Source organism: Bison bison, unplaced genomic scaffold (assembly GCF_000754665.1).
Source record: "Bison bison bison isolate TAMUID 2011002044 unplaced genomic scaffold, Bison_UMD1.0 scf7180017864535, whole genome shotgun sequence".
NCBI lineage: Eukaryota > Metazoa > Chordata > Mammalia > Artiodactyla > Bovidae > Bison > Bison bison.
This window is the reverse complement of record NW_011495084.1, coordinates 6,063,592-6,089,356: the sequence shown is the minus strand read 5'-3', so window position 1 is coordinate 6,089,356 and position 25,765 is coordinate 6,063,592. Positions and strand designations below refer to the sequence as shown.

The 25,765-nt window shown below is 36.5% G+C and overlaps 1 protein-coding gene across 1 annotated transcript in view; it reads left to right on the top strand.

Moving 5' to 3' along the window:
• SLC6A15 (solute carrier family 6 (neutral amino acid transporter), member 15) overlaps positions 1-23,366 on the top strand; it is a 56,755-nt gene extending 33,389 nt beyond the window's left edge. The window contains exons 6-12 of the mRNA XM_010832033.1: positions 6,885-6,995; positions 9,957-10,198; positions 10,302-10,494; positions 11,395-11,587; positions 14,615-14,774; positions 20,325-20,487; positions 21,987-23,366. Coding sequence (XP_010830335.1) covers positions 6,885-6,995; positions 9,957-10,198; positions 10,302-10,494; positions 11,395-11,587; positions 14,615-14,774; positions 20,325-20,487; positions 21,987-22,358 — 1,434 coding nt within the window. The 3' untranslated portion in view covers positions 22,359-23,366. The remainder of the gene's footprint in view (positions 1-6,884; positions 6,996-9,956; positions 10,199-10,301; positions 10,495-11,394; positions 11,588-14,614; positions 14,775-20,324; positions 20,488-21,986) is intronic.
• Positions 23,367-25,765: the final 2,399 nt, after the last annotated feature.

Genomic DNA, 25,765 nt, shown 5'->3' with positions numbered 1-25,765 from the left:
GAAATGTAGTAGAATAAAGAACTTGTTTATGTTATTTGTGTATCATTTTTTTCTCTGCTCTAGGTGCTCTAGGGAATAGTTGCTTACAAGATTTTAAAAGTCCATTGTGGAGTGTTTCTTAAATATCTGAACATTAGGTAGTTATAATGATCTCAACAAGAAACGTAGAGTAATATAAAAGACTAAAGGGCGTGTGGCCAGGGCAAATGGAAAATTTTATGAGACTGTGGTTGAGAAAGACATTAAGTGAGTTCTAGATACCCTAGGAAGTCAATCAGATAATTTTTTAAAAGGATGTATTAGGAAAGTAATTGTTATTCACTATTTTGCTTTCATAGTACATTCCCCCCTCCCCATTGCCGTTGTTTTAAAAGTCTCTGTTTCTTTTGTCTGGATCACAGCAGGAATTAATTTTGGTTCTTCTCTCTGCCCTGTAGCAATCCATCTCTGTTGTTTTCTCTTTCCCAAGTATAGATCTGATCATGTATCTTTCCAGGTTAATATATTGCCCCTTACCATCATATACTAATAAGAGTGGGAATAACTGTATTAAGATAGCAGCAGTCAGCAGCAGTAAAAGCAGCAGCAGTAGTAATAGTGGTAATAAATGACTATGAAGATGATTTTGACAATGATCAGAGCAAGAACAATAACAGATGCCAATATTTATTACATGTTTACTTTTTTTTTTTACATGTTTACTTTGTAGTAGGCACTATGAGAAGTGCTTCATATACTTTATCCCATTTAAATCTGAAAAAAAAAAAAAAAAAACCCAAAACAAAAACCTCTAAGAAGTAATTGCTACTCTCAGACCTGCTTTACAGATAAAAAGCAAGTTTGTGGAAACAGGTAACTAGCCCAAAGAATAATGGTTAGTAAATGTTGGTACCTGGAGTCAAACCTAGCTCTGTCTGAAGCTAACGCCCACATTATTGAATTGCAATGCTATACCCTCTCTTGCTGTGACAGCTTTCCCCCACTAAATAGTGAACTCTTTTAGGCAAAGTGTGTCTACTTCATCTTTGCTTCTTGTTGGTTCATATTTAATTAGAAGTGTTTGACAGTTTTTACAGCTTGTAAATCACAGCTGATTTTACATTTCGCTTCCTAATGGAGCTTCTTTACCATTTTCCTTTGCAGAAATGAATATGGTAGATAACACACCGGAGTATTTTTTGGTCTTTTATAAATGTTAGTGTATTCTGTGATTAAATACGTTCAATTAGTTGGTTCCACTTGATGTGTCTTCTATAATGTCACAGCCCCAATATAGTCAGGTTTTAAATAAAGGAATAGATTCCTAAGCCAAATCTAACCACATTTATAGGCTTCCTAAGATAATGTCATTTGATAGAATAAGAACCAACTGTGGTGAGCCAGGGAAGACCAAAGATCCCTCTGCTCAAGTCTTAATACCACATTTTATTTTTTCTTTGTCTGAGTATGTGTCTTATCATTTAAAGAAAATACTCATACTTTTCTTATCACATATTTGGGATGTTTTTCTTATGTAAAATAACTTTTCTAGAAAATCTAATATAATTTCTAGACTATATGTGATTTATTATTTCAATGAGAAGGCTTAGGGAGAGGCTAGCTTTTCAGGAGATTTTGAAGAGAAAATTTAGTAGGCACAGATAAGAGAAAGCAATAAGTAATATGAACAAAGTTTTGAAAGTCTAAATGTATATTTGCTTATTCTGAACCAATGAGCTGAATACAATAAGAAATTTATTAGAAATATATGTAAAGCTTTATTTGTCTACCAAACAAAAAAGTCTCTAAATAAACACACCAATGCAGTATAGAGAAATATGGTTTAAGAATAATGAAGTTTAAGGTTAGTATGTGGGGAAAAAACAACTAAGAGTATTTAGCAGCTAAAAGTCTTTGCCAACACACACACACACACAGAATGCTAATTTCAAACTGCATGAATTAAGACAGGAATATGACAGTCTCATTCTCCTTTAGGTCAGGTAGGCACAAGTCAATTGAATTACACCTGTAATACTGGATTTTTACCAAAACCCTTATTTTCTCCTTTGTTATGGAGAAGAGTTATCTTAGCTTCTTAATCACAATCTTCAAGTATTTGAAGAAAAAGGAATAAGCCTTACTCATCCCATGTGGTCACATGGTCAAATCCTGGGGATCATGGAGAGTGGTGGGGTGGTGGTGACTCTTCACCGAAAGGAAGATCTTTCGGGAATCAAGCCTGCTAACAATGAAATTAGTTGTCTGCAGCGGTAGAGACTCACACTAGCGGAGGTGGTCCAGTGGACGTTGTATGGCTGCATGTCCTTTGTTGGATCCTCTGTGAAGGGGATGCCTGCCTCCAGGGAGATGGATAGAAATGAGAAGCTCCAGGCTTTCTTTATCTTTAAAGGTAATGTCTTCCACTGGTACTGCTTTGCTATCAGTACTACTAATGTGCCAAGTAAACACTCTGCATACATTAGCTTGTTTAATCTTTCTGTCAGCCAGATGATTTACATGTTCATATCCCCATTTGACTGCAAAGTTAAGCTTAGGAAGAATAAATAGAATTAAACAACTGGTAAGTAGCAGAGCTAGAACTGGGCTATGAAGTCCTCAGAAAGGATGACTGTCTGAAGGTGTGTTAAAACATTTTAATATAAAAAAAGAGAAAAATAACTAAATGATTTCATATGTTTACTGTTTTTCCATAGTTGAGTGGAACGAAAGTATTTTCATGTAACATTTTGATTTGTAAACTTATCTCTTTTATTGAATGTCCTTGCTGTGAAAGGCAGTTCAGTTTTGGAATTCTCCAGACCAGAATACTGGAGTGGGTAGCCTTTCCCTTCTCCAGGGGATCTTTCCAACCCAGGGATCAAACCCAGGTCTCCCACATTGCAGGCGGATTCTTTACTAGCTGAGCCACAAGGAAAGCACTTTTAAGGCCCAGGGAGTGTTAAAACCAGCCAAAGAAACATATTTCATTGTTTTAGTTCCCAGTTCTTAAGAAAAATACTTGAGTCATTCATGTACTCACTGAACTCGAGTTTATTGAGCGCTACTCTTTGCTGGGCAGTGACCTAACTCTGGAAGTGCAGCGGTGGACAAGGCAGACAAAATAGCTGTCCTCATGGAATGTCCATCCTAGTGGAAGAGGCAGGCAAGAAATCATAAAATATTAACAGGTAACAATGCAAAAAATGAGAAAGTGCTTGAGGGGTAGCGTTTTACATATAGTCAATTAGATAGAATTTAAACTATTTTTAATAATATCATGCAACTGGCAATTTTAGTATTCCGAGACTCATTAAATGAGAAGAATTTGTATTTAAAAACACAAAATGGATACCTCTGTAAAATACTGACGTATCTTTACATCTCAGAATTAATAAGTAAATAATAAGTAAATATTTTAATAAGTAAATGTTCAATAAGTAAATAATTAAATATTTAATAAGTAATAAGTAAATAATATTATTACATAATAAGTAATAAAATAAAAGTAAATATAATAAGTAAATATTTTAATAAGTAAAGCTTTCATTTAATAAAATAAATAATAATTTGATAGTAAATAATTAAGTAAATATTTAATAAGTAAATATTTTGTTCTTTTACCTGCTCACAGGAGAAGAAAATTCAGGTGTGACCTACCTAATACTGCTTAAATGTTTTCATGTTTAAAATCTTGACCGTCACTTTTCTTTATGTTATATCTAACATAAAAGCTTCGTGTTCGTTTTTGGACGAAACTAAGCTAGAATCTTATCACTGAAGCCAGATGAGTGTCTTTAAGAACTCAAATACTTGCTGAATTAATAAATGAAGCTTGAATTGTCTGATCATATAATTAGTACATCATTTTTTTAAGTACTATAGAATAAAGGTGAGGGTTTTCTTTTTTTTAGAGAATGTGTACAGAAAGGAAAATTTCCTATGAATTGGCTCTTAAAGTACAATATTTTTGAGTATCAAAGAATGTGCAAAGGATAATAGGCCACCCCACCTTTATTCACACAGAACCCATAACTGAATGGGTGAGACAGATAATTACAGCAGAATACATGCAGTAAAGAGCTGCAAATAATAAGTGCATGATAGCATAGAGGCTGCCACTGAAAGTAATGGGATTTGGGGGAGGGCTTCACAGAGGAGGTAGACTGGGGGCTAGAGTTTGATGGTTGAAGAAGAGTTCAGCAGCACGTTCAGAGAGAAGACACCAGAGGCATGGAAAACAGCAAGTGCAAAGCCCAAAGACTGCTCAGTAACCCTGTGTGACTTTTACATACAGTTTGTGTAGCCTGAGGGAGGTGAGGCTTGAAAGATTAAGTTGACTGCAGGTATTAAAGTATTTACGGACACTGGGAAAATGACTGGCTGTAACTTAACAGTGTGAAGTATTTGAGGGTTTTTTAGCAGTTCATTAACACCCTCAGATCTTTAGAAAGATCATTCTGGTAGTAGTGTGGGTGATGAATTTCTGAGACGGAGAGGAGAGCTGGAGGGAAAATCTAGAGGCAAAATGAGCAGGAAGCTGATAGTGAAGTGACACGTCATTGAGGATGAAAGCAAAGGGGCTTGCATGAAATTGGGAGTCAGTTGTGGAAAAAGAACCATATTCTGGTGATTTAGAGTTGTTTAGCATGGGCAAATACAGCTCCAGGAAGAATCATTGACTTTGTTAGCTTCTAATTTGAAATTATGTTAAAAATATACCGAGGTATATCATATCAATTGGAAAAAAAATCATTACCAAACTGTCCAGATTATTGCAGTGTGCAGCCTTCATTTTCACTTGTGAAATAAACGGGTTAATAGGAGTCCTTGTCACTTTGTTGTTAGTCACTCATTCAGGTCCGACTCTTGTGACCCCATGCAGCCCACCAGACTCCTCTGTCCATGGGATTTCCCAGGCAAGAATACCGGAGTGGGTTGCCAAAGGCACCAAATTTGAGTTCTGTTTAAAAAAAAAAAAAAGATAAACTATTGTGCAGAAGTGAATCCACCCTTCTAGTTGGCTTCAAAATTTGAAAGAAAAATCATAAAAGGAATAGCTGCAATTCAAGTGAGACCAAGGCTACTTGAATAGATATTGTAGACCCGCAAATTTAAAGGATGGTAAAAGTAGGCAGAAAGAATGAAAAGCACTCCATCTGAAAGCATTCTGATTCTTAGAAAACAAGAAACGTGGATAAATGGATGCAATTTAAAATTTAGGCCATTTGAATTGATTGAAAAATTATATTTCTTTATAATTAAATTAGAATATAATTACTTTTAGAGAAATATAATTTCCTAATTATGCAGAGATTTTGTTTGTAATATTTTTAATAATACTGAAATACAGTTACAAAGTATACAGAATAGAAGTGCAAATTATTGTGCTGACTTCTCTGTTGTCTGTCTACAATTATTATAGGATTCAGTATCTCTGACCTGCCTGAGTTATCCTCTGCTATGGCAGTTTTTCAGTTTTTTTCCTCCGTTCTTCTCACCTTCCCTCTATTCCTTCCCCCACAGATACATATCATATACCTAATATGTGTTAACCATTCTGTTAGATGTTTGGAATTTGGTAGTGAGCAAGAGAGAAAAGGTCCTTGCATTCACAGAGCTTATATTTCAGTAAGGGAGACTGAAAATTAACAAGTAAACACAGATGACAATTTCCGCAGTGTTAAGTGCTGTCAAACCAAATAAAAATAATATCATTGAAGGTTCATGGGACATAGGGAAGGGCATTTGGGGGCCTATTGGTTGGGAAAAAAAGTCTTATTCGGAGTGTTCTATGAAGATTTGCAAAGATGAAGCTGAGAGCTTGGTTTCCCTCAGGGCTGGAGCTCAGGGAGGAGTGGGAGGGCAGGCAGGTAGGCAGCCTGGTGTAAGGCTTTGCAGGACAGAGCCATTTGCCTTTTGTTTCTACTGTATTAGAGATTTCAGGAGAGCATGTAAGCAGGGAGTGAGATAGCCCGGGTGGGAGTCTGGAAGCCAGGAAATTAGAAACCATGCAGAACTTCTGGATGTTTGACCTTAACGACTGTTGGGTGGTAGGGACAGCTTTGGGGGGAACCCAGGGTTTTAGGAACCACGTGGAGGTGTCAAGGAGGTGGCACATGTCTGGTGAGGACAGTTGCTTTTCTATGATAACATTTGTTTAATGATGAAGACTTCTGAAGTGGAAAGTAAAACCTTTATTATTCAAGTTCTGTAGGAGCCTTAACAGGGACCACTGTCTAGAAGGTTTACAGAATTATGATGGAACTTTGCTTAATTTTTTTTTTTTTAAAAAAAGGACTTTTGCTATCTAAAACTATAAAGTAGGTCTTGTTAAGGAGTCAGTGTCCTTTTGTTTCTCTTAAACACTGCTTACTTGTGAACTGTGTAAACTGTGAGGAATCAACACTATTCAAGTTACATCATACCTATGGGCTCTTTTAAAGGAGATTAAATAAGGAAGATTTCCCATTTTTCATTATATCCCAAATAGATCTTAATAAATCATACCAAATCAAAACAAATAAGCCATTCTGCTATGATGACTAAACAATGTATGAATAGTATTATTATATTATAAAAGGGTCATTTTCACAGTATGAGGATATGAAGTGAAAGTGTTAGTTACTCAGTTGTGCTGAACTCTTTGCAACTCCATGGACTGCAGCCCGCCAGACTCCTGTCCATGAAATTTTCCAGGCAAGAATACTGGAGTGGGTAGCCATTCCCTTCTCCAGGGAATCTTCCTGACCCAGGGATCAAACCCAGGTCTCCTGCATTGCAGTCAGATTTGTTACCATCTGAGCCACCAGGAAAGTGCAGTATAGAGCAGCACAAATAATCTTTAAGTATGAGAAAGAATATAGTTGTTAGTGTGTCTCACCTATTTTCATCTTTCTTTGCAGATCATGTATTTTAGTTCTCTGTTCCCATATGTGGTACTTATGTGCTTCCTAATCAGAGCACTCCTTTTAAATGGTTCAGTTGATGGCATCCGTCACATGTTTACCCCTGAGGTATGTACTGTATTTCTAGTTAAGGCTTATGATCACAAAAGCTTTATGTTGTCAAAATATTCCCACAGTTAAATTTAAGGGATAATTGTTTGAACCTACGTACAACAATGTACACTAAACTATTAAATTATAACTGTTAAGTTAACCAGCCTAGTAAAACCAAGGCTTTTAGATATCTATAATTATATCCAACTCTCTCCACTTTAAAATGTCACACTTTATCCAGAGTAAGTTTCACTATTTAAACTTCAGAAGTTCCTCTTTTACAATAAATTAACTTCCCATTTTTATACCGGTACAGTTTAGAACTTATCAATCTTTACTCTTTCTCTTCTATTTCAGTGGTTTTTAATCTTTTGTGACATGGACTCCTTTGGGGAAAAAAAAAAAAAAAACTGATAATAGGATCTTCTTACCAGAAAAAATAATGAACATATTAATTTGCTTATTGTCTTAAGAGGTTGACAGAATTCCTAAAGTCCATGGACCCAGATTAAGAATGCTATTGCACTCTAAATCTTGTCTTAGAAAAAATTCAAGGTTTCTTGTTCTGTTTTGAGGTTTTGTATTTTTTAGAATAGTATTTATATTAGTGTGTTTGGGAAGTTCTGTAATTTTTATAAATGCATATGCATTTCAGGAAAATTCCATTAGGTTTCCTAAAAGGCTCAGAACTTAAACTCTGTCATTTAACTTAGAGCTGACCTCAATGTAGGGCTCATTGAGACTTGTATTGGTTTGAGAGGAAACAGTCAAAAACATATTTGAGGTGCATATAGATTTTGGATATTCACTGAAATGAATCATACTTCAATTATCGTGCTAACACTATCATAATCAGACAATGAGTTATAAAGACACAATCTCAATTTAGTTCAGAAATTGGAAGTTGTCTGAGGCATGACTGCACCAAGCATCGTGCTGAGAGACTCGGGGAGAAGATTTTAGCCTCCCTGGAATTGTCACTCCTGGCAGCTGCCGTGGTCCTGTGAAAAAGAGGCTGTGTTTTTTGAGTATCTGGTTCCAAGTGGGGTTCTGTTCATTCTCAAGTAGCAAAAATGTTGACATTGTGATCTGCTTCTCTTCTATTGTTCAAAAGTCCTATAGGGTTGTTGGAATTTCTCAACGAATAATTAGTTCACATTTATGAATTCAGCTATATTATCATTTAAATCAGCCACAAATGGGCCATACTTAGTGACCACAAATATTTATTTTTTACAGTATAGAAAAAAAAAAAAAGTTTTCTGAGTTTAAAACAACTAGCTTTGATGTGGATTCCTGGAATTTCACGTTTCTCTAAGTTGGTAATTGTTTGTGACATGACTCTAAATATTGGATTTAAATAGATATTTTAGAATCTAGATACTTGAATATGACAGTTTTATACGGTCCCCATGTTTAAAACTGCAATACTTGGTTAACATTTTAAACCAGAACTGGAAATAACTATTAAAATACAGTGAATTACTTCTTCAGCTCACTTTGGACTATTGATAAGATTGGTATTAGGCCATTGTAGGATGTGATAGTTAATATAATAACAATACAAAGTTTTCTATTTCCTTTAAATTTAAGTTGTTTATGTAAGGGAGAAAGTTCCTAAGGACACAAAATATTCTCAGAGAATGGAGATTCAGTTTCTGAATTGGAAATGATCAGAATGTCTTTGGTAAATAGGTATTGTCTGCCATCTAGTGGTAAAAGTAGAGATAGTTGAATGAGTTCGGTTTTAATTTGCTGATTGTGTCCAACTCTTTGAGACCTCGTGGACTGCAACTTGCCAGGCTTCCCTGTCCTTCACTATCTCCTGGAGTTTGCTCATGACTCATTAGTCAGTAATGCCATTCAACCATTTCATCCTCTGTCACCCGCTTCTCCTCCTGTCCTCAGTCTTTCCCAGCATCAGGGTCTTTTCCAATGCTTATCAGCGTAGCTGTTACTGTAGTCCATACGTTAGCAGTTATTGAGGACTCAGTGTGGTAGGCAATGTGATGAGTAGTATTTACATGCTTTGTTACTCTCATCTTTCAGTTGAGAAAAATTAAACTCAGAATGGACAGGCCACTTACCCTAGGATGCACTATTTTTAGATTATTAAATGACTGTCTATGGAAGTCATGTTCTTAACCACATCTGGCTTTGTTCCCGATAAAGGCAATTTCATTGCAAAGGTGAAAAGAGATAAAATACCAATTTAAATACTACTATTACTGAAATCAAAGTTAACTGTCTATTGAGGTCTTTGCCCAATATGGCTAATATTAATTGTTCCATTTAAAAGGTTTAGTTACATACAGCAATAACTGTTTAAGAAGTAAAGCTTCTTGAAAATTATGTTCAGCACAGATTCCAAACTTCAAAACTTTGGATCTGAAACCGCCTTTAAAGATTGTATGGTTGAATTACTTCAATTTTCAAAGGAAAAGCTTTCAGGAGACTACTAAATGAAAGAATAATACCTATGTGAATATGCAAAGTACAAATAGTTCAACTCTACCCAGCTTATAATTATTACCTGCTTTGGCTGTTAGTCTTCACCAGAAAACACAAAACTGAGGGCATTACTTAAATAAAATTTATAACTTTTATGGCTAACTGGTTTATGGTTGCATTGGAAAGAAAACAAAAACAGAAATAGAAATAAGCGAAGATAGTTCATTTCTCCCTCAAATAGTCCTTTGCTTTGTCCTAAAGATATTGAAAATTTCCCATATGATTTTTTTCTCCATGTAAGTAACATCTCCATCTAAAGGTTCTATAGGCTATGGCCTTTCTTATTCATTTTCCTTGTAAAATTCCTCAATGAGAAATTTGTTCTTTCTCCTTAAGAACAGATAATCCCCAGATATCTTTGGGTGTGTGTCATTATGATATATTTAAACAACAGAATCGATTCCTTGTAGATTATTGAGAAATAATATTTTGCAGCTGACTTCTGTTCTGTTTAATTTTAAACAGCTGGAAATCATGCTGGAGCCAAAGGTGTGGAGAGAAGCTGCAGCTCAGGTGTTCTTTGCCTTAGGTCTGGGATTTGGTGGCGTCATCGCCTTTTCAAGCTACAATAAGAGAGACAACAACTGCCACTTTGATGCCGTCCTGGTGTCTTTCATCAATTTTTTTACTTCTATCCTGGCAACACTGGTGGTGTTTGCAGTTCTGGGCTTCAAAGCAAATGTCATAAATGAGAAATGCATTGCAGAGTATAGTCATTAATTTTCTTTACATTTTATGGCATAATTGTATTTGAAAAAAAATCTCCTTCCCAAACCCACAAGTGTTTATTAATGCTGTTTTACTTTTCAGAAATTCGGAAATGATCATAAAGCTTGTGAAAATGGGCAACATTAGTCAAGATATTATTCCCCATCATATCAACTTTTCAGCTATTACTGCAGAAGATTATGACTTAATTTATGACATCATTCAAAAAGTGAAAGAAGAAGAGTTTCCTGCACTTCATCTCAATGCCTGTCAAATTGAAGATGAGCTCAATAAAGTTAGTAGTCTGTTTAAGCACTAAAACAATTCTCATTAACTTTAAAGTATGCCTTACCCAGAAGACTTCTTTTAGGAAAAGGACCTTTAAAATGCCTGAGGAAGAGCATGCTGTTTCAAAATTCATCTTTATTTCAGAGAGCGTATTTTCTTAAATCAGAAAGGTTTGCTTTACTATAAAAAGTAGTTTCACTGATGAAGCCACAATAATTTAAAATAATTTAAAATATGAATATAAATAAGGTGATTTTCACATAGAAAATGAAATTAGATACATTTGCTGGTATAATACTTAACACAAAACTTGAATTATGATGACCATTTACATATTGCATAATTGTTTGGACACATGAATGATATCTCCCATCTTAATATTTGTGTTTGTTAAGTCATGATTAAGTCCTTTTTCTAGCCACTGTCATATACTTGAATAAAAACGATATAGGGGAATGTGAATTAATAGCTTTGCATAAATTGTCACCCTCTCTTTACTTTGCCAAAAAGGAAAATATAATGAAGAAATTGGCCATTAATCACATGCTTTAAGATAGCTAAATGTACCTGAGACTAAATATAAAGAATCATGTGCAGGAAGTTACAGATGAAGCCATCATTAACACAACAATCTTAAATTCCATAAGGAAAGATTTAAATACTAACTTACTCTTAAATTTTTAAATTTTGGCTCTATCCGTGGTCTTAATGAGATAATATGATCACCCTGAATTTTGTTTAGAGGCACATTTCTTAGGAGACAACATGATGTTGTCTCCTAAGCACACATTAGTGTGCTTATTTCCTTTAACTGTCCTGCATTATTCAGAGTTTCCCTGCCTTTTCATATACAGAGCCAGTGCGGCACGTGGCTCTGACTAACGTGGCTATTCTGTGTATCTTACAGGCTGTTCAGGGGACTGGTTTAGCTTTTATTGCCTTTACAGAAGCGATGACACATTTCCCCGCGTCTCCCTTCTGGTCAGTGATGTTCTTCCTCATGCTGGTAAATCTAGGGCTTGGCAGCATGTTTGGAACCATTGAAGGGATCATCACACCCGTTGTGGACACTTTCAAAGTGAGGAAAGAAATCCTCACCGGTGAGTTTTTATGTATTTGACTTTTCATTGAACTGATAGCAGGCCATTTTACTCTTGGTGACTGATCAGAGATGGAAATAGGAAAAGAGTTTATTTTTAAAGTCCACTTATTAATATGTTTCAGAAGTATTTGTTATTTAGGGATTTATGTAATAGGCAATTGAAACTTAATCTAGATCATATTATTATTAATTACTTATTAGTTATCATTTATTATATTGCTCTTTATTAGTAGTAACGTCATTATGAAGTGCTGGTACTAGAATAAAGTCAAAGAATGTTCATGTATAATTTTGTATTCAAGTCAAATAATTCTAAAAAAAAAAGTTCAGATCATTGGATTTTTCAAAAGTGTATAGCTGACATTGACAAACCTAAATTTAGTTTCCATTTGGAATAGCAATTGTAGCCTGATAGAAGCTAATATATCTAGGAAGGAATGATAATAACATGATTTATCAATATTGACAGTTGTTAATAAGTCCAATCTGCAGTTATTAAAGTACTGCCTGTGTATTACATCATCCTTGCATTTGAGGGATACCAAGGATGTAAGAGAAATTACAGCAGAGATGCAGACATATAGGAGAACCTCCCCTCTAATTATCAGAATAGGACTGATAATTAAAATCAACATGGTTAGATAAAACTTGTCTCATGTAGCTTGCTCTCTCTCTTAAAATTGTGTTATTTGTCTTTCAGAATGCCTTGTATTTTTTTTTAATTGATAGCTAGACATGATAAGGACTTTGGGACAGCTACAAAAGGTGTAACATGCATAATGGCAATAACAAATTAAAAAGGAATAAAGGAAATATTTGAAATAAAAAAAAAAAAAACTTGTCTCATGTAATATACTGACAGCGTGATAAAGACTATATGTTCTGAGAATTAAGAAGCAGCAAAGATCATCTAAATATATGAGGGAACTATCAGCAGAAGGCATGGAAATTGAATGAGAAAAGGCAATCTTCTCAGGTGTCAGAGGATAGTTTTAGTTAGTAAGAACACCCAAACAGAGACAGAGGAAGCAGCAAGGAAGCTGCTAGACCAGAGTGCAGCAACAGTGTTGGTAAGTGATGCAAAAATTAATTGGAAAAAAATATACAGATGATCTTGAATGCCGGCCAGTGGGGCACAAGCTCCTCCCCAGGCTCACTTTTTAGCTCGGAAAGATTCAGTAGTCATTTACGTGTCAATAACTTGCCAATGCATATATACCCTTGCCACTCATTGCTCTGCTTAGTGTGAGTCTAAACAATTTCAGCAGTTTGTCAGATATACATCTAGATTTCTTTAATTCAGTTGGATACAAATGAGAAATGTATCTCTTTCTTTTCCTGAAAGGCCCGCTCTGCTTCTGCAGTTTCTATTTATTTTAAGGCTATCAATATCCTCTGACATGCAGACTAAATAACTGTCATCTTTGCTGCTTTCCTCATCTTTCCCAGCATCTCAACCCTCCTAATATAAGAGGGCTTGCAAAATTAAGGGAACAGCAACAGTGTGTGTGTGTGTTGCGGGGGGGCGGACACACATGGGCCTATTTGCCAACTCCCAGTGGAAGACTTAGTAGATCAGAGTAAAGAGGAATATACTCTGTACTCCCTTTACCTGTATTTTGGGATCGTACTTTTACTTCAAGTCATTTACTTTGAGGAAATGTTCCCCCATCACGTTTGTCAAATGTTTTTGTCTGCTTTGATATGACGGTAGGACTTAGATCTAAGTTACTTATTATCTGTTCCTCTCACCTCGTCAGCGAGGCTCTCAGTGTCTGTACCACCTAGAGTACACTTTCTTCCTACTTATACTATGATGCAATTAGGCGAGAATAAGTGTGATACAGGCCATGGTTCAAATCTACGCTCTGCTACTTCCATCCTGAGACTTTGAGTATGATTTGCTGTGACAAGCATTTAAATATTTCAGTATGTGTTAGACTCCAAGTAAATGCTCTTAATGTCTTTCCTTTTCTACCCGATGTGTTTATATATAATATTTACTTATGGATGATGTAACTCATACCACTAGCCTAGCACTCACAAGATGAATGAAATGGCTTAATTTCACCCATACTTATTGAGATTGCTCGGGAGCCTCCATTGGATGGGACCCAGGGATGCCTGTTTTCTCTCCTTCGGAACCGCCTCCACCTGCCCCACTTCTGCCATTTTTACTCACTTCTGCTAATAGGGAGTTGAGAAAGACAGCTCAGTCATCTCTTATTTTTGAGGGCTTCTCTACTAACATGCATGAGAGAACAAAGAGTCTAACAAAAATATGTGAATAGTATATGGATTCCAGAATTCTCTCTAAATTTCTATGGTAGTGGTATCTGGTTGGAAGTGTCTGCATCTTTCGGCAATACTCCTATAGAAACTCCTTTTAGACTATTCTTCTTAATTAATTGGAGAATCTGGTTGGCCAACCCTGTCATAACTGTATTTCCAACTCATCTTCCCAGGCAATATCAAGGTAGAGTATAGGTTATTACTAAGGGGTCAAACTTTTTTTTTTTAATTATGCTTTAACAGTAATGATATTTCAATAAAATATAAAAATATATGTTATCAGTCTTATAAGGCACATTCATCTCATGATTAATTTGAAATTTCAATGTTGCTTCCAAAACTAGAAAACATTATTAAAAGTAGAAATGACCTATGAACATTTGCTGCCTGAAAAGATCACTTTTCTATTAATAATGAGACATGTGTATGGAGATTTATACTGTTATCTTCTCTGTTTTGCCTTGTTTGTTATTTGGGCTTGGTACATACATTTCCACAGACTCAAGGAGATGAATTGAGTTACTGTCCTACAATGAATTCCTATTAAATCCAGGGCTAAATTCAGGTAACTAATTCACAATATATTCCATGGTATCAGGAAAAGTATCCTATTCATATTATTGACAACTTATAAAAAGTAGAAACAAAGTGCATATAATAATTTATAATGCAGTTTAAAAGACTTGATTCTGACAAGGTCTTATTTTTTTTTTAATTTATTCCTTTTGTTCAGTTATCTGCTGTCTTCTGGCATTTTGTATTGGCCTGATATTTGTGCAACGCTCTGGAAACTACTTTGTTACAATGTTTGATGACTATTCTGCAACCCTGCCTCTGCTAATTGTCGTCATTTTGGAGAATATTGCCGTGTCCTTTGTTTATGGCATAGATAAGTAAGTATATTCGCTTATGCATCCATTTTACATCTCTGCTTTGATACGTATCTCACTTAGGAGAAAAATGACTGGAGGAAAAAATGCCTTGCTACAAAAATCAAATCTTATGCAGGCTCTTCTCCATTCAACAGTTTTAACAAAGTGCATCTCCTTATTAGGTGATGAGATAGAACAGTGTAAATGGTAATGAGGTTTAGGATTCTGGAGCTTTGATTTAATTCTGGTTATTAAATAGGAACTTCCAAGAGCTTGTGTATATTGACTAAGTTCCAAGAACCTTGTTAAGCTGTTTTGAGCCGTTGTTATCTCCACTTCACACATAAGAAAATGCAGGCTTAGTGAGACACCAAGTGACTTGCTCATCACACACCTGAACAGAGGCAGAGCTGGGATTCAGAGCCGTTTTTGTGCTGTGCTGTGTTTAGTCACTCAGTTGTGTCCGACTCTTTGTGACCCCATGGACTGTAGCTCACCAAGCTCCTCTATCCATGGGGATTCTCCAGGCAAGAATACTGGAGTGGGCTGCCATGTCCTCCTCCAGAGGATCTTCCCAACCCAGGGATTGAACCCAGGTCTTCTCCATTGTAGGCAGATTCTTTACCATCTGAACCACAAAAGCCCATTTTTACTTAACTCTGAAGTCTATACCTCTAATTATGTTGCCAACCTGTTTTACAAGAAGGATTGATAAAATGCTTTATTTTATCATGTTACACAATGTTTTGTGTAGCAGGACCATTTTGGGAAGATTATATATATATATATCACTGCTTTAAGATATATATAGCATTCACTATACATATTTATGGAGTCATGACTTGAATTCACTAGATGCCTAAATCTTTAAATTATATACTTGCTTGGTCTGAAAAGTATATAAACTTCTGTGAAATGAAGCATTAGAGTAATCTCAGAAGAAAAACATTTCTGGAGACCTTGTCCAATATTGTTTAAATTTGTTGTCTTCAGTTAGCTTGTAAGGATTAAGGCAGTAAGACCATCAAGCTTATTAGAGGTTTCTCTGATGGAGAAATAAGTTCACTGAATGAGGACCAGAGTCCTCTTCAACAACATAAAGAACATTATTATACTTAGTGAGCTTTGTAACAAAACTTAGAGAATATTTCATTATTCTAAAAAGCTGCAGGCAAGGAAAGGTAGGAAAACTTACATTTAATGATCATGTACTAAATAGCAATAGTGGTAATAGCTGTATATTGTTTAGTTGCTAAGCCGTATCTGACTCTTGCGACTCCATGGAGTATTACTACATCAAAATAAAATGGCTTCACAGCCAAAGAAATGATCAAGAAAATAAAAAGGTAACCTATTGAATGAGAAAAATATTTGCAAATCAAATATCCAAAAAGGTGTTAATATCCACAATGTATAAGGACTTATGACTCAGTAGCAAAAAAAAAAAAAAAAGAAAATAAGTCAATTAAACAGCGGACAAAGGACCTGAATTTTTCCAAAGAATACATACAGATCATCAACAGATACATGAAAAGTTGTCAACATCACTAATCATCAGAGGAATGCTGTATGCATTGTCTTAATCCTCGTAACAGTATTCTGTGGTGACTAATATTACTCATCACAGATGTACAATTGGCCTGCCTTGTATAGGCGGACACAGTATCTTAGTTGTAGAATCAGGGCTTTTAACTTTAATTTCAAAACCAGATATTTCTATAGTCTACTGAGCTACCCCCAACTCCTCACCTGCACTGTGTTGGAATTTGATACTCTTACTGGACTGATCTATGGATCAGTAGGATCATAATTTAGTTTTCCATTTAGACTGTTCATCATTTACAATAGGCATAGTGGTAAATATTTCTTTTTAGTAGTTCCTAGATAATAATCATTATAACAACAATAGGAATAATACTACTAATAATACTTGGATCTATAAATTTCTGCTGTTTGTAAGATAGTGTGCTTTGCATGTTGTCTATGATCCTAAGAATAACTCTCCAAGATGGGTATTATCTTTCTTGAGCATGCCAAAAATGAAGTTCAGAAGGACTAAGATATACATTTAGAAATTATGGAGGTATGATTTGAAACCAGATCTGTTGGTCTCTAAAGCTCATAGCTTGTCCAAGGAGCACAATTGGAGTTCTCTTGTTTAAAACGCTCTTATTTAATCACTTTTCCCTCCTTTAAACGTCTGCAGGAATCTTATGTTCCTCCTGTTCACCTTCAGTGTTTTCATGAGCTCAGTTCTGCTCTGTGATCTGCCACGTTTACCTAAATTTCCAGAGACAGGGTTGAGAGAAATAAGCCTTCCAGAACCGAAACGTTTGAGATAGCAAACTCAGATGCAGAAAAAGAAATACTGTACGGGCTTCCCGGTAGCTCAGTCGGTAAAGAATCTGCCTGCACTACAGGAGACCTGGGTTTGATCCCTGGGTTAAAAGATTAGGAAGAAATACGATTGAGAGAAAATGAGAAGGAAGATCCTATGATGCTGAAAGTGATGGCTGCATAGATTGCATTTCCCCAAGTTTCCTTTTTAAAATGAAGGAGAAAAAGAATGACTAGAAGGCAAAACCAAATACCCATGGACACCGGAAAGAAGATATTCCCGTGGACCCTCAAATATGAAAGGTTGGGACAAACCACTGGCAGCCACAGAAGCTGTGCGGTGTCACATCCGTGAGGGTGATGGTAGTGGATACACAGCTGGGCCTCTGACAGCTCTCTACTCATTCCCAGGTCCTCCCTGCAATGTGTGGGAGGCTGATTAACCTGAAGATAGTGAGCTAAACTGGGAGAAGTGGTATCTTTGGCCTCATTTCGCAGATTGCAGAGGGATCCAAACACAACAAGATCATCAGTGCTGGAACAAAGTGGTCTCTAAAATCTTGAAATGAACAACCCAGAGTTCTCTTCCAAGATAAAACTCTGCACTGAGAGCAAAGTGGTGGGAGCAAAACCTGAACTGAGCAGGAGATAGGCAGTAGAAGTGTTGGAAAAGGAAGTCCAAGTAAATACGAGAAAGAGAATAGAGGTTAAAAAAAAAAAAAAAAACTGATAAACTATGAGGCCGCCTCTTTTGATTACTTTGCAAAAATAGAGAGGAGGGGCTTCCCCGGTGTTCCAGTGGTTGAGAGCCTGCCTGCCAGTGCAGGGGACACAGGTTCAATCCCTGGTCCAGGAAGATCCCACCTGCCACGGGGCAGCTAAGCCTGTATGCCACAGCTACTGAGCCCACATGCTATAGGGTCTGTGCTCCACGACAGGAATGAGAAGCCCACACACTGCAACTGGTAGTCTCCACTTACCACAGCTAGAGAAAGTCCGTGCAGCACCAAAGACCCAAATGCAGCCAAAAAGAAGTAAATAATTAAAAAAAAAAAAAAGAAGCAATGCCCATGTATCCTTCCCTCTCCAAAATTCAGGAAATTTTATTTCACATAAATGTGGTTAAATCATAAACAAAAGTCATTAAAAAAAAGCAGAAAGGAGCAGAATAATATCCCTTCAGATAACAAATCCACACAAGCAAAACAGATGAAAAACTCATAATATTTCAAAATGAAGTTGAAATAGTGTTGAAAAATGATAGAAGCCACAAAAGAATAGCATATATCAGTTATTTTAAAATTGAGAAATATAATAACTAGAGACAAGGGAGATTTGAAAACAGAGGTGATAGACCTCAGGAAACAATTGTGTATAACAGAAAAATCACTTAATACATGAAGTCAAATTAAAACGAAAACAAAAGTACAATATATATCTCCTCAAGAATTAGAAGCTAGAAAGGAAGAATACTTTTTAAAACCAAAAAGAAATCACCAAGGATAAGAAAATGAACAGAAACAGCAGTCAAGCAAAGATGATTCAACATTTGTGCAATGAGGACCTCTAAACGCAGTGGCTGGAAAATAACTCTGAAAACTGTAATTAAAGAAACATACCGAAGCAAATAACTTGAGTGTTGAAAGGGCAAATGATATAGATGGAAGAAACAGACATAAAGGCTGACACCAAGACAAAGCCTAGGATGTTACTTGGAGACCAAAAAAAAAAAAGCATGCATGCAGGTAAAAAAATAGTACCAAACAAATCATTTACAATAGAAAAATCTGATAGTCAACAAAATTTTTGTAACAATCTTACATAGACATATTTATGATTTTCGAAGAAAGAAAATGTAAACTACAGATTTTAAATTCAGCTGACCTGATATTCAAATATAGTGACCATAAATAATTTTAAACATGCAAGAAATTAGGGAATATAGTCACTGTGATCCCTTTTTGAAGAATCTACTGGAGAACTAGCTTTAGACAACCAAAAAGTCTACAGAAACATTAGTACAAGACTGGTGAATGGGCAGTACATATTTTATCTCGAATTAAATATTAAGGGATATAAACCAGTATGTAATGGCGACATGCTCCTGATAGCATTAACATCATACAGCTGTAAAGTGTGAATGTGCGGAAGTCCTTGGTGGTTCAGTGGTTGGGACTTAGCGCTCTCACTTCTGGGGCCCTGGGTTTGATCCCTGTTCTGGGAACTAAGATCCCACAAGCCATGCAGCCAAAAAAAGAAAAAGCAAATCTTATTTGAGGTAAATAATGTCTCAATAACTTGACTTTAAAAAACAAACACATAAGTCTAATCATTACTCAGTCTAAGTGCTAATTCACAGGAAATAGGAAGATGAGATACACTTGTGAAGCCAACAGTGTGGGATGCAATTATTAACAGCAAAATCTAAACTGTTGGAAACTACGGGACAGAGTGCCCAGCTCATTTAAAAAAAGAATGACAGAAATGACACAGAGGTTAGGAGGCACTTAGCAGAGATGAAGAAAGGAGTTCAGAAAAAAATAAAAAATCAAAGAATCATAATGTGTGAACCCTCTTTCAATCAAATGACATCAGACTGAAAACAGAAATGAGAGTTTGGATCAGTTGGATTGGATGATGTGAGTTAATTATCTCTAAATAAATTTTTTAAAAAAGAGAGAAACAAGGAAATTTTAATGTATTGCAAATATTGTGTTCATAGCATGGAAGGTCATCAGTTGGAGGAGACATTCCAATAATTATAAATGGGCTTCCCTGGTGGCTCAGATGTAAAGTGTCTGGCTGCAATGTGGGAGACCTGAGTTTGATCCCTGGATTGGGAAGATCCCCTAGAGAAGGAAATGGCAACCCACTCCAGTACTCTTGCCTGGAAATTCCATGGATAAAGGAGGCTGGTAGGCTACAGTCCATGGGGTCGCAAAGAGTCGGACACAACTGAGTGACTTCCCTTTCACTTTCCAATAATTGGCTTAAGGGGACTTCCTCCAAATAAAAAGTACAGTACACTGGTTCCATTTTACATTATAAATGTTCTTAATTGTTACGTCATCTTCCAATATGACTTTTAGATTCAGTAGAAAGTGTCATAGGGTATCATGTTTAACCCTGGTCAAACCATTGACATAATGCACATTTTAAAGGACATTTAATTTAGCATATTTTAATATAGCTACCTTAACTCGAGGAATAATTAAATTATTTCTTTCTATTTAGGTTTATGGAAGACCTAAAGGATATGCTGGGCTTTACTCCCAATCGATATTACTACTATATGTGGAAATATATTTCTCCTCTAATGCTGTTATCACTGCTGATCGCTAGCATTGTGAATATGGGATTAAGTCCTCCTGGCTATAATGCATGGATGGAAGATAAGGTAAAATAAAAAGAAGAAGTCAGATAAAAGAATACACAGAATATCATTTTAGAGGTTTTTGGCTTTCACTTTTTTCAGTATAATTTGCTGTTTAATGGGTGGTACTGCTTTTATGCAGGGATCTTAAGATTTATGTTTTGTTTGGCCCCAAATATGTATGTTTTTTTATTTGTAATGAATATTTTTAGTATGTAAGAAACATTGACTTGGACCTCGTTTAAGTAATTTTATCCACATCACCATAGATGGACCAATAATTATTTAGGCTTTTGACGCTAGAGAACATATTGATCAAACCACCAGAAATTTTTCCTGCATAAATTTATGAAATCATATCTGAGACACTCTATACCAATGAAAACATGCATCAACAATGTAGATATAATTTAAATAAATATTGAAGTAGAGTTTTGCCTGTCTTCTATTAGCCGTGAATATTCAGTACTCTTGCCTGGAAAATCCCATGGATTGGAGGAGCCTGGTAGGCTGCAGTCCATGGGGTCGCTAAGAGTCGGACACGACTGAGCGACTTCACTTTCACTTTTCACTTTCATGCATTGGAGAAGGCAATGGCACCCCACTCCAGTACTCTTGCCTGGAAAATCCCAGGGATGGGGGAGCCTGGTGGGCTGCCGTCTATGGGGTCACACAGAGTCAGACATGACTGAAGCGACTTAGCAGCAGCAGCAGCATTCAGTTTCTTTTCTCAAGCTGCATTAGCTACATCGTAATGCAGTCACAAGATATATATTATCTATTAGAAAATTAGAATGCTTAATTTTTAGAGCTACCCCTGACCTTTATTCTATGGTCACTAATTCTATACAACAACTCAATTCATGACTATTCTAAAAAAATAAGTCGGCTATCCTTTGTCAAAACCCTTGGGGACAAATGTAGTTCAAAATTTAATTTCAGATTCTAGAAAGGTAATGTGGAGAAGGAAATGGCAACCCACTCCAGTATTCTTGCCTGGTGAATCCTGTGGACGGAGGAGCCTGGTGGGCTGCCGTCCATGGGGTCGCACAGAGTCAGACAAGACTGAAGCGACTTAGCAGCAGCAGCAGAAACGTGATGTGGCACATAAAACAGGTATCCATTGCTTAGTAACAATGACCCACAACTTAATGACTGAAAGCAGTGCTGACTTATTATTTCTTAGGGTTTTGTGGATAAGCTGGAAGATTCTTCTCTGGGTCTTGCTTGAGTCAACTCATGCAGTTGACTGAACTTGGAGAGCTGGGCTCTCTCTGTGAGCTTTCGTTCTTGACTTCTTCCAGGCATTATGGGCTTAGGGTAGCATCTAAGACACAGGCAGAAATCATCAGGCTTTTAAGGCTTTGCCTTGGAAGTTGCTTACTGTCAATTCCACAGCAATTTATTAATCAGTCACAAGATTAGCCCAGGTTCTTTGCTTATAAACCTGAGATAAATATATTTTTTTCCACATCCCTGCAGAGAATGCTAGATGATTAATAATTATTTTTTGACTTTAACAGGCATCTGAGAAATTTCTGAGCTACCCAACGTGGGGGATGGTCATCTGTATCTCTCTGATGGTCCTGGCAATATTGCCCATCCCAGTTGTCTTCATCATCCGCCGCTGCAACCTGATAGATGATAGTTCTGGTAATTTAGCATCTGTGACCTATAAGAGAGGAAGGGTCCTGAAGGAGCCCGTAAACTTAGAGGGAGATGATGCAAGCCTCATTCATGGCAAGATATCAAGCGAGATGTCCTCTCCAAATTTCGGTAAAAATATTTATCGAAAACAGAGTGGATCGCCAACTCTGGATACAGCTCCCAACGGACGCTATGGGATAGGGTACTTGATGGCCGACATGCCAGACATGCCGGAATCTGACTTGTAGCTGGAGGTGGAGGGCGGGGGGTGCAGAAATCAGTGAGTGTTATTTGGTTCATTTTTATTAATGAACATTGGCTCTACTAAGAGAAGCGTCAGACTTCGATTATCAGAGGGTGATCTCAGGTGTTCCGTGGCTGTGATCTTTAATCCTAACGGCAAGGGTAAATTCAGCTTGACCATTCCTTTGGATTCTTCGGTTTACATTTGAGCAGAAAGAGTCACAGACAAAGTATACAATAACTGACTGAGGTCCACATTGATCGGAAGTTTTAAAAATACTTCTGGCATTTGTCTTTTCCAGGGATTCCTATCTCTATAAAAATAGATGTTACCTCAGTTTCTAACAATTTCTGGCTGTCATGCTATGGGAAACTCAAAAATGGTATACTTCAAAATCGATTAAGTTTGCCTTCAGGGTAACCCCCAGGATTAAAATGAACAGTTCTGTAAGCTGGTGCCGCTCAGCACACTTCCATGAACATATCGTGTAGATAGGCTGCACTTATTTTGGTAGCATTGATACCTTCTTAGGCTATTAGTTGAAGAAAACTGCAAAGTATTTTCTTATGTAATAGCTGTATAGAGCAATAGTATCAAAGAATAAGAAGGCACTGATGCTGGGATGAAAGGTGAAATTCAGAAGTGACTGGGGATCGTGTGTGTGATGGCTGTATATTTTGTGTAAAATACATGTGTGTGAAAATGATCTCAGAATGAGTCACTCAGCACTCTCAAGAATTAAGCTGACTCCGCATTTTTCTATGCCGTGTGCCTAAAAACCTACTTGATATTTATTGTGGTTTCAAGATTACTCATAGTATATTTCTATAATATACTTGCAGTGTATATAGCTATATATTAGTACTCTAAGTACTGATTTGAAAACTTGAAGCAAGATGGCATTTTATTTCATATCTTTCTGTTTTGCTTCTGTTTTATGCAAATAAAAATCCTTTTTTAAGTGATTGTTAAACTTGTATGGCATTACATTTTAAGCAACAAATAAAGTTCAAAAATGATGTTTGTTTCCCTCATTGATTTTTCTTGTGCTACCTGAATGGGATTGTCTTGCACCTCTGCCAGCACTTAGGCTTTTCATAGTAATTAATCATCACATTCCAAGAGGGATTAATAGATTGACTAATAGAGTTACCACCACTTTAGAGACAAAAGAAAAGGAGAGTATTATGGCTAAATGGTGTTTGAATGTAGTCTCACGAGCTTCCCAGGAGGCTCAGTGGTAAAGAATTCACCTGCAATTGAGGAGATGTAGGTTCAGTCCCTGGGTTGGGAAGATCCCCTGGAGAAGGAAATGGCAATGCACTCCAGTATTCATGTCTGGGAAATCCCATGGCCAGAGGAGTCTGGTGGGCTACAGTCCGTGAGATCACGAAAGAGTCAGATGAGACCAAGCAACTAAACAGCAACATTAACAACGTAGTCTCACAATTCTTGGAAAAATACTTATAGGCTCCCAGGAAATCACATGCAGAGGTGAACTGCTTGCTGGATTGGTATTGTCTCGAAGTGTAAAAAAGTGATGACGATTTCTATGAAACTGTTGTATATATGGGGTTGGATGAAGCAGAACTCCATTGAGTGTCATCTAGTTAAAAAGATTTTATTTGACTGTCCTACCACTATATTGGTCATATTTTAAAAATAATGATGGATAAAGCAGCAAAAGAGGAGAGGTAGTGTACACACTGTATCCATTGATTTATTTTGGCCAAATATTCTTCATCTGCTATGGACATACTAACAGACTACATCACTGCATTTAAAATATAATTCCACTGGTGACTAAAACTTAAGAGTTTTGTTTTTTTTTTTCATCTTCACTAATACAGTATTTTGTTTCACTTCAAGAATATTTTATAGATAGGGAATATATTCACATTATATGGACTCAAAAATTGTCATAATTCAGTGTAAATTAAATCCCCCCTTCAAAATTTCTCCTTGTCATCCATTTTCCATCCTTGAAGGCAACCACCATTACCAGTTTCTTAGGTGTCTTTATGGAGACACTCAACATATACTCTTTATAAAATGACAGCGTTCTGCATTCTTCCCTATGAATCTTACTTATGTCAAGAAATAATTTATTTTCTACAGTGTTTCATGTGAAGGCACATAAATCTGCCTCTTTATTTCAGAAGTTAAGGTAATATAAATTTTGTTTGTTTTCATGTTGAAATAGTGTTTTCTTCCATAAGCTATCCCAACGTTAGAACTGCTGTAGCAAATGCTTACTTTACCTGCCAACCTTTAGCTTAACGTGATAGTATACGGCCAAGTAGCACACATCCCTGTACACTCCCTCTGCTGCCAAAGGGCAGCTGATGTATAATTTGGAGACATGCCTTGCACTAAAGAATAGTGTCTTCTATTCTCAGAGTAATAGGAAAAATTGCAGGAATGCCTTCTAATGCCTTCATATGACAGATGAGGAAACTAAGGCCATGGAAACAAAAGTAAAATGAATTCTGCTTTTTTCATTCAGTTAATTCTTCAGCTGTTCGTTCATTTCTTCACCCTTTCTTTCATCATCTACTTACTAAGAATCTGGCTTATTCTTAATACTAAGCTGAGAAACCATTGTAATTAAGGTGTAAACAATTCATCTTTTCCCAACTTTCTCACTTTTACCTGGGAGCTCCCCTCTCTGTTTTTTTTTTTCTAAGCCAGTGTAGTTAATCAATAAATAGTAGTATGAAGTGTCCCAAATTTGCTTTTGCATTACTTTCCACTCTTTCTATAAACTCTGGCCTTAAACTCACACCTAGATGTGACAGAGCCAAAGGTTATTCAAACAGAAATCAGTCCAGGGAGTTTGACAGGAGGGCTAGTAGACTGTTCTGTTCAGTCAGTTCAGTTGCTCAGTCGTGTCTGACTCTTTGCGACCCCATGAATCGCAGCACTCCAGGCCTCCGTGTCCATCATCAACTCCCAGAGTTTACTGAAACTCATGCCCATCGAGTCGGTGATGCCATCCAGCCATCTCATTCTCTGTCGTCCCCTTCTCCTCCTGCCCCCAATCCCTCCCAGCATCAGAGTCTTTTCCAATGAGTCAACTCTTCGCATGAGGTGGCCAAAGTACTGGAGTTTCAGCTTCAACGTCAATCCTTCCAATGAACACCCAGGACTGATCTCCTTTAGGATGGACTGGTTGGATCTCCTTGCAGTCCAAGGGACTAGAGTGTTCAGAGTGGGTCAAAGGAGATGGAGAAAATGTATTCACTTTCAGGTGTTAGAGTCATAATGAGGAAGCCTAATACCTTGGTGAAAGGACATCATATGGCATAATTTTATGTAAGTATATTTGCATTTTACATGAATTTCTGTTTATGTGCATTGTTAGATAGATGTTACTTTTTAAATTGAATCTTCAAATGGGTGCTTGATTCC